The 13,276-nt window shown below is 39.7% G+C and overlaps 1 protein-coding gene and 1 pseudogene across 1 annotated transcript in view; one reads left to right on the top strand and one right to left on the bottom strand.

The window, feature by feature from the left end:
- The window catches only part of Gca (grancalcin), a 28,683-nt gene extending 16,793 nt beyond the window's left edge, over positions 1–11,890 (bottom strand). Inside the window, exons 1-2 of the mRNA XM_006984603.4 lie at positions 11,686–11,890; positions 4,329–4,502 (exon numbers count right to left, since the gene is read on the bottom strand). Of these exons, the coding sequence (XP_006984665.1) occupies positions 4,329–4,502; positions 11,686–11,712 (201 nt within the window). The 5' untranslated portion in view covers positions 11,713–11,890. The remainder of the gene's footprint in view (positions 1–4,328; positions 4,503–11,685) is intronic.
- On the top strand, positions 5,417–7,713 carry LOC121829183 (uncharacterized; annotated as a pseudogene).
- Positions 11,891–13,276: the final 1,386 nt, after the last annotated feature.

Here is a 13,276-nt window from a genome sequence, read left to right as displayed (position 1 = left end):
AGCACTAGGGAGGTGGAAACAGAAATATAAAGTGGGTGGAGACAGGATCTCAATTCATTCAGTTAGAGGATTCAGGGAGACAGGATGCCCTACTCAGTCTGAGATTTTGTAGAGGTAAGAAGTTTCTGGTGGCTGGTTGCTCTGCTTCTCTGATCATTCAGCTTTCACCCTCGATATGTGACTCTGGATTCTTATTGTTAAGACTAATTAGACTTGTGCTTCAGCCTGCATTTCCATTTCACTGTCCATTATTGAAGGAAGTCAGGCCAGGAAGTCTAACAGGGCAGGAACCTGGAAGTAGGAGCTGATGCAGAGGTCATGGGGGAGTGCTACTTACTGACTTGCTTTTTTTGTTTGTTTGTTTGTTTTTTGTTTTTTATTTTTGTTTTGTTTTTCGAACAGGGTTTCTCTGTATAGCTTTGCGCCTTTCCTGGAACTCACTTGGTAGCCCAGGCTGGCCTCGAACTCACAGAGATCCGCCTGCCTCTGCCTCCCGAGTGCTGGGATTAAAGGCGTGCGCCACCACCGCCCGGCCTGACTTGCTTTTTAATGGATTATTCAACCTGTTTTCTTATAAAACCCAGGAACACCAGCCCAAGGATGGCACCGCATACCACAAGCTGGGCCTTCCCATATCAATGACTAATTAAGAAAATGCCCTCCAGTTGGATCTTATGGAGGCATTTGAAGTTCCCTTCTATCAGATAACTCTAGGTTGTGTCAAGTTGACATACAACTACCAGCACAACTATCTTTACCATACCCTGAATCTGAGAATCAGCCTTTAGATTCCTTGCTCTTTTATTTCAAATGTCTATTTTTTAAATAGAAGAATCATACTACTGTAGTAATGTAGTCCTTTGCCACAACACAGTTTCAGTCAAGAATGGACCACATGCAAGGCAGAGGCCCCGAAGATCACAATGGAATTGGAAAATTCCTGCCACCTAGTATGTATTTGGGGTGAATGTCTACCAGAGGTGAAGTGCTAATGCTCTGGTCCCCAGGCAGATGGAAATAGAGAAGGTGGGACCTACGGTAAGGTCCTTGGTCACTGTGGCATTCTCTCAAAGTGACTGTGGGCATCTAGTCTCATCCTCTGCTCTTTCTGCTGCCTAATATTCCAGAGCACAATACTATTGTCAAGTAAGGCATGACTGTGACTTTATAATTTTTAAGATCCACTTATATATACAAAATATATTATTATAGTATGTTTCGTATTGTAGCATGCATTCCCAATGGAACAGTCTACCAGAAAACTTTTGATGCATTTTTGACAAGGGCCAAAAGAAGATAATAGGAAAAATAAAAGTTTGGAAATTTGATTCAAGTGATACTTGGAAGAAACAGATTATTTAATATTTTGCATCTCAGTTTAGAGAGAGACATATTCCTTTGTTCTCACATATTCACTGCATCCATCTGCATCACACAGCAGAACTGTTCTGACAACTCACCATACAAACTGTTGTGACAAATCACCATACAAAATAAGGTAGATAGGGAATTTCTTTATGGCAATCTAAAAGCAGGGTAAGACTGGGTTTCTTTTCTTTTCTTTTTTTTTTTTTTTTTTTTGGTTTTTCAAGACAGGGTTTCTCTGTGTAGCTTTGGAGCCTGTCCTGGAACTCACTCTGTAGCCCAGGCTGGCCTTGAACTCACAGAGATCCGCCTGGCTTTGCCTCCCGAGTGCTAGGATTAAAGGCGTGCGCCACCACCGCCCAGCAAGGCTGGGTTTCTATGATCTGCCTATTTTTTTCTACTTGAAATTCTAACTTCTATGTCTGACTAGGACACGGATTTATGAGCCAGAAAACATGGATGGAAACACAGGCATGTATTTATATAAAATAAAGGTGATTATATATACACATATGTATCCATATATAAAATACAATTGTGGTTTTATATGTGTGTGTGTATATAGGTCCATGTTATAAATATGCATAAAATTACAGCTGTTAATTTTCTAACTCTAAATATTTTTTAAACATTTCTTTCATACCACATGCAGTCAAAACTAATACCAGTAAGTGTAATACTGTATGGATTACTTCATTTCTATGCCTCAATACTACTTTAAAAAAATGAGAGGTTTCACTTTGATTCACAGTTTAAATAGACAGGGTCCCTCATGGTCAGGAAGGCATGTTGACTTGGGCTGCATTCGTGACACAGGAGGTTGTAGTGTGGCTCTTACATCTAAACGAATCAGGAAGTGGAAAGCTTTGGGCAGCAGACCTGGTCTGTACCTGTCAAGGCCCACTCCTCTGGTCCTGTGTCTACATCCATGTCCATTACCTTCAAAGCAGCACCATAAGCAGGGGACCAAACATACAAATGCATGAGCCTGTGAGGGTGTTTGCATTCGAACCATAGCAGATGCATACGTTTTTTATTTCACTTCAAATTTTATAGGAGAGTGCGTATAAAAGTACTTAGTAAGAATAAACTGCAATAAAAATTAATGTATTAGTGGTAAGAGTAAAAGCAAAGCTTCCCAACAACTGTGGTCACATATTGTCAATAACAGCTCATATGAAGTCGTAGACCTGAATTAGCAGACTAGAAACTGCTCTGTGGTCATAATAAAGCCGGTTTGCAATATTTACTCAAATGCATTAGAGGCTGACATGCTAACAGCACAGCGCACCATTTAAGGAAACATTTGCTTTCATTGTTTTTGTATTAAGAAAAATTAGAAAATGTCTCAACATGATCATTTTGATAATCTCTGTAGAAAACGTGCCATCGTCTTAAACCATATATTACTAAAAATGATATAACTTCATCTGTGAGAACACATGCAATTTCTCAATTTGAATAAATGCATGACAGTGGGACTGATTTCCTATCACATCATTAGACATACTTACATTTTAAGTGAGATACATGCATTTACATTTAATGGAATTGGTGCCAACGCTGAAAATATTGTTCCTTTGATTATTAACTCACAGCTCTAAAACTTCCTTGTATTCAAAGTGTGAGAATTCATCCTTTTCTTTCATAAATTGACTTAGTTTTGTATTATAAAGTCAGTTAAGGAGAGTAAAGTGTGTCCCAGTGTGAAACATAATGAAGGAATTTATTTGGAAATAAAAATATAATTCAGCAGGCCTGGAAAGATAACTTGATGGTGATAAGCTCTTACTGCTTTTCCAGAGGACCAAAGTCTCATTTCCAGAATTCAGTCACGGGGCTCACACTTCCCTACCTGTCACTCTTGATTCCAGTTGATGAGAAGCCTCTGAACTCCCTGGGTACCCTCATTCATGTGCAGACACACACACACACACACACACACACACACACACACACACACACACAATTAAAAATCAACAAATCTTTAAGAAAACATAATTCAAAATAAGACAGTCAGTAAATACTAAAAACATTTAATTTGGGGTGTAATTATTTACTACTAGTAAGATAAGATCTTTGTTAAAGAATTTCAGAGAAACGTCATATATTCCATTGTCCGTAGCTATAACCGAACACTCAAAACTGGCACATTTAGAGAGGAAACAAGTTGAGTTTGGCTCACAGTTTTGGAAGCCAGGAAGGTACTGGCAGTTTCTGGAGAGTGTCACATGCTTTTCTGTGTGTAGCAGGTAAGCATAAGAGGGAGGCATTGTCTAAAGAACAAAAGCATTTGCTCAAGAAGAAAGAGGGAGGTGAGTTGCTTGCTTTCAAGCCATCTAGTGGAATCCCATTCATCCTGCCATGAGGATGGGACCCTTAGAATCAAATTGAAGGACTCCACTGTTGCTCAATAGAATTATATTTGCAATTACACTTTAGCATGAACTTGAATGAGACAAGCCATACCCAGTCATCACAGTAAGCACACAGTAAGGAAGATTCAGATCCACCCCCTTTGAGGTCGCTGCCCCTGTCAGTCAAATGAGCAGTACTCTAGCCAGCATGCTTACAGACGTCTAACAGTGAAACCGATGGTCCTAACTAAAGTCAGTGCATCTCACAACAAAAACAAATAATGACAACAACGGAGGACATGCAGGCGGGAAGGGGACTTGTAGGGAAGATGGAAAGGTAATGGGAGAGACGACGGGGGTTATATGATATGAATGCACATTGCTCGCGTGTGAAATTATCAAGAGCAAACTCAATACAAGTTAAAAAAAAATGAGGCAATTATGACTACCCTCATCTTTGATCTCAAGAACACTATGATCCTACATAAGTTTCAGACATAAGCATTATAAACATTTTAAATGATACACAAAGTGGAAGCAGTTGGCACATCTTTGAAATAGTGATCATTTATTGACTAGTATTTGGTAAAAGATTTGTCACCTCACCTGTCCAGCAACAGCTGTGAAGTAAGTCCACATAGAGTCGTCAGCAGGGGAGTAGCTGTCAGAGTACGCCAGGTACCCAGGGTAACCGCCAGAGAACATATTGGGACCTGCCCCTGGCATTGGCTGCCCCATGTGCATCTGCATCCCCGGAATCTGACCGCTGAAGTTTCCAAACTGTTGAGAAAAAAGATGAGGTTGTAATAAAAAGTTGAGCTATAAAACTTGTTAAATTATTTATTAGAAATCACCTAAAAACTAAAAAGTATCCAGTGGCCAAATCTTTCAAACATATCCTCCACTAAAGCTTTAACTACAAGATGCTAGAAGGTCTGGATTAAAACACAGTTCATCAACACGTTACTCAACAGCAAAAGAAGTATAAAAAAGTTTCAAGCCTTCAATTATGGGAATGTTTGTAAGGGAGAGGGTTGTGCATGGGGGCAGGTACCCACAGATGCCAGAAGATGTTTGATCCCCTGGAGCAGAAGCTACATCAAAAAGCTACATCAAAAGCTGATGTGAGTACTAGGAACTGAGCTTGGTCCTCTACATGAGCACTATGTGCTCTTAACCACTGAGCCTTCTCTCCAGCCTCTAGTCTCCAAGAACTTTTAAAACAGTGGTTCTCAACCTTCCTAGTGCTGCAACCCTCTAATACAGTTCCTCATGTTGTGGTAACCCCAATTATAAAATTATTTTTGCTGCTACCTCATAACCATAATCTTGCTACTGTTATGAATCATAATGTAAATGTCTGTGTTTTATTTGTATTTTCTGATGGTATTCAGTAACCCCTGTGAAAGGGTGGTTTGACTCCCTAAGGAGTCATGACCCACAGGTTGAGAATCAAAGCTTTAAAAGAAGAATGTGTACGTCTTTAAGCAAAACTAAAAGCAAACATAAAACAGAAAGTAAAACCTAGGGTTCCACCTATAGTAAACTAAGAAGTACATTTCTAGACATGCGCTTAGTTGAAAATCGGTCAAACTATGACCTACGCGTGGGAAATCATAGAGCTGAAGCATCTTCCACTGTACCAGATGCATTTTTTTTCCTAAAAAGTATAGTGACCAGAAGAAAATAACACGATGATCCCAATCAAAGTCCTCTTCCAAGCCCGCATAAAAAGCTGCAATCCTACTGATGGACAGCTGACGGTCACCGGGGGCCTTGGTACAGCCTGAGCACCACCCTCGGTACTGTCCATCTTCTGTGCTGATTTTCACCAGTCGGTGAGATATGAAAGTAGTTTGTCCTTTTTACCTTTGAGGATCTGAAACTTCAAGGACTCCCGAATGGTCCGGTACTGAAACATTGTCTGAGCACTGAAGCTATCCACGTACGTGTCTCCTATTATGGCTATGGCTTCTTCCTTTTTACTTAGTAGAGATTTGAAAGCCTTAGAAAAGCACTTTACTTTGCATTTTTATGAGTCCAGAGGAGGAAGAAGCATTGAGGCTGTTCATTACTCAATTTTGAACAAAACTGTCTTGCCCTGTCTCTTCTCAGCAGGAGCAAAGACTGCCGGGGTGGGGGCAGAAAGAGAAAGGAATTACAAGAATGAGGGAGAAACAGAGGCATGACTTAGGAACCTCCTGTAGACTGTTCAGGTGCCTCTGGGCTATGGCAAAGTCAAAGGCATGAAGGATGCACCTGGGACTGTAGGAAATGCACTTGGGAAGGGGTCATGAATCGCTGACCCCAGCTCCTGGTACCACGCTGGAATGAGTTATCAGAATTGGCCATAGCACTTTTAGATCCAACATGCAATAGATGAGTGTGACTCCAAGCAGATTAGTTCCTTATGCCAATGCTTTTTTTTTTTTAACTCATTTATTTTTATTTTATGTGTATGGGTGTTTTTGCCTATATGTATGTAGGTAATACATGTGCAGTGCTTAAAGAGGTCAGAAGAGGGCATTGGATCCTCTGGAACCAGAGTTACAGACAGTTGTAAGCTGCCATGTGGGTGCTGGGAATCAAACCCTAAATCAATCAGCCACTGCTCTTAACCTCTGGGCCATCTTTCCAGCCTTGCCAACTCTGGCAAACACAATAGGTTCATGTAGTATTCTGTCTAAGCTTGAGTCACCATGTGTGATAGTTTAGGCAAAGAAAAAAGACTCTACAGAGGAAGACCCCAAGTACAATCCACCAAGGAAAGAGAAAAGGAGTCTAAAGCTCCTAGAGGTTTTGAGAAAGAAAACAAAGAAAAAGAACTTCAAACCAAAGGCAGAGGCCAGAGGTGGAAAGGAGGTTCCAGTGCTGCCCAACCAGGAGTGGTTTTTCCAGGTGACAATACCATCCAATGGCTGAATCTAGCACCTGGAGCTGTAAAAAAAGTCCAGCCATTAAGGAGCTTAACAATGGCAGGAGGAAACTCGGTGTGCTTGGATTTATCCAAGATATATATATATCCACCATCAATCGAAGAGTTGACTCAATTGATAGAACTTTATTTATACAGTAACAAATTGCAGACTCTCACAGCAGAGAGCGGATGTTCAGTCAACCTCCTACTCTGACTCTCAGTGGAAGTTCACTGAACAGTTTGCCTACTTCTTGATAACTTGAAGAATGTTTGTGGATGCTTGATTTTCAGCATAATAAACTGAGGGGTTCCTTCAATGGTTTCTAGGCCAGATTCTCTCACCACTCTATACCTTTGTGGAAAAGGACACTAAAAATAAATAAATAAATAAATAAATAAATAAATAAATAAATAAATAAATAAATAAATAAAAATAAAAAACTGCCTAAACTCAGCAACTCAGCACTCAAGAGGACAAAATCCTAAGCTAACTGTTGAAACTGGCAAGTGATATAACCTCTTTGTGCTGGATGTACTCACAATCATCTTGGACACTTTCCAAAGGAGACTGGAAACTGCACCCAGATAATCAACCTTGACTTGCAGCACAATGAACAAGGAGACCGCCCACGTACAATTGAAAAATCTGTCCCATTCAAACCATCTTGGCCTGAGATACAATAGACTGTCAGGAATACCCAGGTCATTAGCAAAATGCCATAAATTTGAGGATTTAAAATTAAGAAACAGTAACATTCTACACTACACCTGAGAGTCTTCTATCCAGCCCCATAAAATTGACTGACAGGACCTTAGCTAGAAATCACTTCCAGTTATATCCAGTGGGTGGTCCATCTCAGTTTTCCACAATTTAGTCCCTCAACATGAAACACTGTCAAATCAACAAGATCTTATTTTAGAATTCTCTCCAGAGCTGAAGTGTAAATTAATTGAGTTGAATATGAAGGACAATCACTTCCTTGAGATTTTGGAACTTGGACCAGTATGTTAGAACTGACTTTAGGCACTTCACTAGCTCTCCAAGGCCACTGTTCAAAAACAGGCTCTTATTAGTGTTTCATATCTACATTCTATATCTATTTGTGTAGATATTTATACATGGCAGATTTATAAAGATTGTATTAGTTGTTTCTGCAAAGAGAATAATCATAGTCATTTATATATTTTTTAACTGTTAAAAGAAGGCTTATATAATTTTTCTTGACTAAATTTTGATGGGTGCTTTCCTGTTGTATAATTTGATATTCCAGTCTGCTTAAAATGTTACCAGCAAATTATAAAGTTATTAAATTTTTAAGGGACAAAGTAGTATAGTTAGATATGTTTCTCTTAGAAAAACAGGCCAACATTTTTCTTGCAACTGAAATGTGAATACATACATTTTCCCCTTATCAGTTGTCAGATGTTTATAATAGAATAGATGGAATCTTTCCTTCACTTATTTTGAAATCTGAAATTTAAAATTTACATGTTATTTATAGTTAGAGTAAATCCCTGGATTTTTTTCATGTTTTGATTTGCTGTTTAATCAGTCAGATCTAGAGTTTATATCCTCTCTTAAATATTCTGCAGCTGCCAGTTTAAATATTTTTAAAAATACTTGTTTGTTGAAACAACTGGCAAACTGAAAAAATACACTTGGAAATGGAAAATTCCATTAATTTTATTTATCTGATGAATTGTAGAACAAAATATCTGAAGTAAGTCTTTGGGTTGAAAGTACTGAGATCTTTCCTAGTATAAGTATCTTTTCCTAACTTCGGAGGAGTGGAAACTTGCAATGAAGAGGACATTTTTTTTCTTTCTTTCCTGGAAGTTGGAGAGCCACAAAAATTTAACTGGGAAAGTTGGCAAATAGATTGCACTAAACACATTCTATACATGCATCTAACATTATGTGTGTGTATGTGTGTGTGTGTGTGTGTGTGTGTGTGTGTGAGAGAGAGAGAGAGAGAGAGAGAGAGAGAGAGAGAGAGAGAGAGAGAGAGAGAGAGAGAGAAAGGGAGAAACAATGATGGGAACTTTAAAGACTTCTTTCTCTATCCTAGTACAATGAGATGAATGCCTTTCATTAAAGACTGCAATATATTTATGTCTCAAAGTTATTTAACCATGTACTACGGTTTTATATATTGATTTGCTTTGTGTATCTTTCTGTTCTAGAGTTTCTGTGTCTAAGCACAATATCTCCACACTGTGCTGTACTGCTGCTGAACTACATGCATTTTCCCTATATGTGGGGCACCAGACTCAAACAATTCAGTTCAGTACCATTATTTTTTTTTCTTTCTTTCTTTCTTTCTTTCTTTTTTTTTTTTTTTTTTTTTTTTTTTTTTTTTTTTTTTTGTTAATCGAGACAGCCGGGGCTCGAACTCACAGAGCTCCATCTACCTATGCCTCCTGAGTGCTGGGATTCAAGGCATGTGCCATCACCACCCAGCTACCCAGCTAGTACCTTTACTTTTAATATCATCTTTCCTTTGTTGGCATGTAGTGATTCAGTTAAGAAAAGAGACACATTGCACAGATGCTGTTGGTAGTTCCATGGAAATGATGTAAGATGCACATGCACTATTTGATTGATAAGACTTTATTTTTCTTTCGGCTTTTAAGACTAGCAAAACTGTAAATATGTGCCACTTATGTAGTACTCTTATTTTTGGTAGTGTTGGTTTAAGTCAGTTTAATTATTGAGGAGACCCACAAAATAGCTACATCTCAAATGCCACCCTAAAATACACTTCTCATATAATGAATGATTATTACATGTAATTACATAATTCTGCTTGTTTCTTTTGGTTTGTTTTGTACCCCTGCCCCATTTTATTGGGCATTGTGTTTTAAACAGCTTCTAAAAGTTAAAACCATGATGTCAAGATAAAAATTTGGACTTTTGCTTTTCCTGGCACTCAACCTTAGGACTGGGTTTGAGGTCAAATCTGTGTTTATAATTGGCAAATTGGTAAGAATCCACTAAGAGATGAAAGGCAAGCAAAGACAGAAAGCACTACTGTGCTTGGATGTGCTGTAAAACAATTGCATATTTTCACTGGAATTTTCTTCTGTAGTTTATCAGTTAAAATATTGTTTATAAAATGAATTTGTTTATTATAGTTCTACATAGAGCTAATGTATATGTGTGTTTTTAAAACAAATTTCATATCCAAGTGTACTTATATATTAAGATTATACAACTTAAATTTTAGAGGTAGTGCTCTAGTATCTTCTCTTAGAGAAATCTAGTTTCTCAAAATGAAAATATAAAAATTATAACAATTTGGATTCCCTACATTTTTGTGTGTTTAATGCTTAAAATTTATTTAAAAAAATACAGATGATCTTCTCATACTTATAATATAATAGGCATATAATTGAAGTTCATTTATTTTGTTTTCTTTCCTATGACTAAAAATTCCTTTAGGTCATGTTATAATTTTATTAGTATAGAAGTAATAAAATATAAAATGATACAACTTGAAGATTCTTACTTTATTTTGGTCTTTGGACTTTCTGGGGACAAGATTCTGTACTGTGTGTACTTCAGGATAGCCCGGAACCCTTTATAGTCACAGGCTGGCCTTGAATTCTCATGAATTACACCTTGGCCTCCAAAGTGCTGGGATGGCATAGTGAACTACCAGAGTCAGCTGGTTCTAGCTGGGTTTGCTTCTAATTTATACAAGGTCTCATGTGTTCAGACTAGCCTCAAGCTGAGGATGACCTTGAAGTCCTGCCCCCCCCCCCCCTCAAGTGCCAGGATTTCAGGTCAGGCTACCATGCTCAGTTTATGTGGTTCTGGTAAGCCAACCCAGGGCCTTGATTATGCTAGGCAAGCACTCGACTAACTGTGCTACATCCTCAACTATATTTGGTAAATAATTATTAAACAAATGAAAATTTACTGGAAATGCATCTCCTAAAGTCACAAATTACATACTTTATTAGATAAAGACGTACTATCTAGCCGAGAACATTTTCTATTTTATTAAATATAACAAGTGTTAAGGTGTAGGCTGATAACATTACCTTAAAGGCATTCTCGGGACATTCAAAGGACTAATGGGGAGTGTGTATTGGAAAGTGCATGGTGTTAGATGGAATTCAAGCAACTAACGTCAAGCAAACCAGTTTTGGTAATGTGTGTGTGTTGAAGCCGAGGGCCTGGAATTAAAAATTACTTTAAAAAATAATCATCACTTATTCTCAGGGGTAGAAATTATTCGTCTGAGGACCATAATCACAGGCCAATGTCAACTCCTATTTAACTGTAAGAAAACATTAGTTTCTCTTTTTTTAGGGAAAAACAAACAGGACTAGGCATAGAAAGTGCGGCGAGCAAGGCTCAGTGTGCTCTCTTCTGTCCGCGCTGCAGTGACCACTTGATAGCCCGCCTCGCTGTGCAGGTCACTGATGGGAGGAGTCAAATTTGGCTTCTTTCGAAAGAGGAAAGGTCTACCCACAAGCCGTAATAACTACTTGTAACTCCCAGAGGTACTGACGGTAAAGTTACATGAGAGGGAATAACCGGCCTCCCTCCAAAAGCAAAATCTGGAAAATCGGATTATGCTTGTTACTACAGAAAAGTTTAAGAGGCCCTGAAAGTTCGTCTCCCTTTATTCACCAGCAACTAAAAAGAAAAGAAGTGGTCATAAGAAAAATAAATAAACTCAACTCGGGATGAGGATCGCTAGAAAAACTCCTTGGGTTGGGGGCAAATCGCAAAAGGTGACTGGAACAAGACATGGTATTGTGTTCCTCCTCCATTCTGAAAACAAAATTTACAAATCACGAACACTTCACACCAGGGGCCGGGCCGTGCAAGGACGCTTCTCGGTGGTGCTCGGCATCAGACCCCAGCTCGCCCTTCTCCCCCTAGGCGCAGGGCCCCGCCCAGCCCCAGCTTCCAGCAGCACGCAGAGTCCCGGCGTCGCCTGGTACCAGACCGAGGACACTGTCCGGGCCAGAGGGTGAGAGTCCGCACCGCTGGCGCGGCTCGCAGGGTCGCCACAGCTCGCGAGGACTTACCGCGCCTCCGTATCCCGGGTAGGCCATGACCAGCCGATCACGAGTCACGAGCCACCAGTCAGTCGGCGTCAGCGCCGCGGCGAGCAAGGCTCAGGTGTGCGACAGGTGCAGAAGGTCGGCTCGCAGTGCCGCGCACCTCGGCTCCCCGGGAGCCGGCTCCGCCTCCGGGGCCCCGCCCCTGCCCGAGTCAAGCCCCGCCCATCTCGGCTATGATTGGCTGCAGCCTGTCTCATGGATTCCAGTGCCTCTCTCTAACTGGCTCTTTCAAGTTCTAACCAGGAGCCTCCTCCGCAGTCATTTCCCCACCTCCCTGGAAAGATTCTCTAGACCCCTCCACTCCTAGAGTTTCTTTCCTCCGGAAAAACCCCGAGCCGGCCAGTCTGTGACTTCTTTTAACCTATTTAACCTTTTAACGCTCTTTTGACCAGGTAGTTAGTTACAACTTGGCAATTACTTGCAGTTCCATACAGTGTGGCAGCGGCATCAGAACTTTGAAACCATGGCCGTTTAGCTATGCCGCATTTGATGCCTAATGTGAGAAAAGGTTATTTGTAATTTTGTAGTGGTGGCCGCAGTTGCCAGAAGTAGCCAATAAAAATAGAGGGTATCTCGTTGAATCTGATTTCTGAATAGATTTTTAAAATCTTGTGTGTTCCAAATACTGCGTAGGAATACACTTGTTTTGTTTTTGTTTTTAGAATGCTGTTTACATGCCTAGGATGCATGGGGTCTGCCGCTATTTGTTAACTTTATCCGTGATTCGACTTTTGAGCAATCTCTTAGGACGTGCTGCCTGGTTATAAACATCAAGAGAACATCCTGGTTTTTATCATTTGATAAAAAAGCAACAACCAGCTTGTTTTTCTGTGAAACTCAGGAATTTTGTGTCTCCGAGTCTAGAATTCAGAAGAACAATGCAGCTGTTAGAATCAGCTTACAAAAGGATGGAGTTGATACCATTTCTCTTTCTTTCTGAAAAAGGAAGGTCCTAACATTAAAAAATAAATAAGACCATCAAAAAATGTTAAGTATGAACAGAGGAAATCAGCCTTGCAGGGCTGAGTAATTTAACAATTGCTCTGCTGTACTAAAGCGGAAGAACATTCTGGACCTTGTGAAACTATTTTATCAGAAGAGGCAGAAAGAAGCCAAGTTGCTAACATCCACCCTACTATTGAGAAAGTGCCAGTTTCTGCAGCTAATACTGGGATATATTAAAAGAGAAGTAGAATAAAAACCTGCTTGATAAGATGAATGAGTGTGACTCACTGGGTACCAACTGATTAAACTGTTAGCGGAAGAAATCCATGCCAAGTTTTATTCTAATTGACAAGCTGCATATTCAAAGTGCTTGGGAGGGTAATTTGTAGTTAAAACACTGATCCAATTTTAAGATCAGAATTCCTTTGTACTTTTTATTATCAAAATAGTTTCACTGATGCATTCATTGTCTTTCTTTATGCTGGGAGTCAGATCTCCACAGGTCTGTTGATTTCTTCATGTCTACTTTCAAAGACAGTACCAGTGCCCCAGGATAAAATTTGGATGAGTTTGCTAACAGCCCTTTTAAAGAGACTACCCCTACCTAACC

Source organism: Peromyscus maniculatus, chromosome 4 (assembly GCF_049852395.1).
Source record: "Peromyscus maniculatus bairdii isolate BWxNUB_F1_BW_parent chromosome 4, HU_Pman_BW_mat_3.1, whole genome shotgun sequence".
Lineage (NCBI taxonomy): Eukaryota > Metazoa > Chordata > Mammalia > Rodentia > Cricetidae > Peromyscus > Peromyscus maniculatus.
Note: the sequence above shows the minus strand (reverse complement) of the source record. Positions and strands in the feature narration are given on the sequence as shown.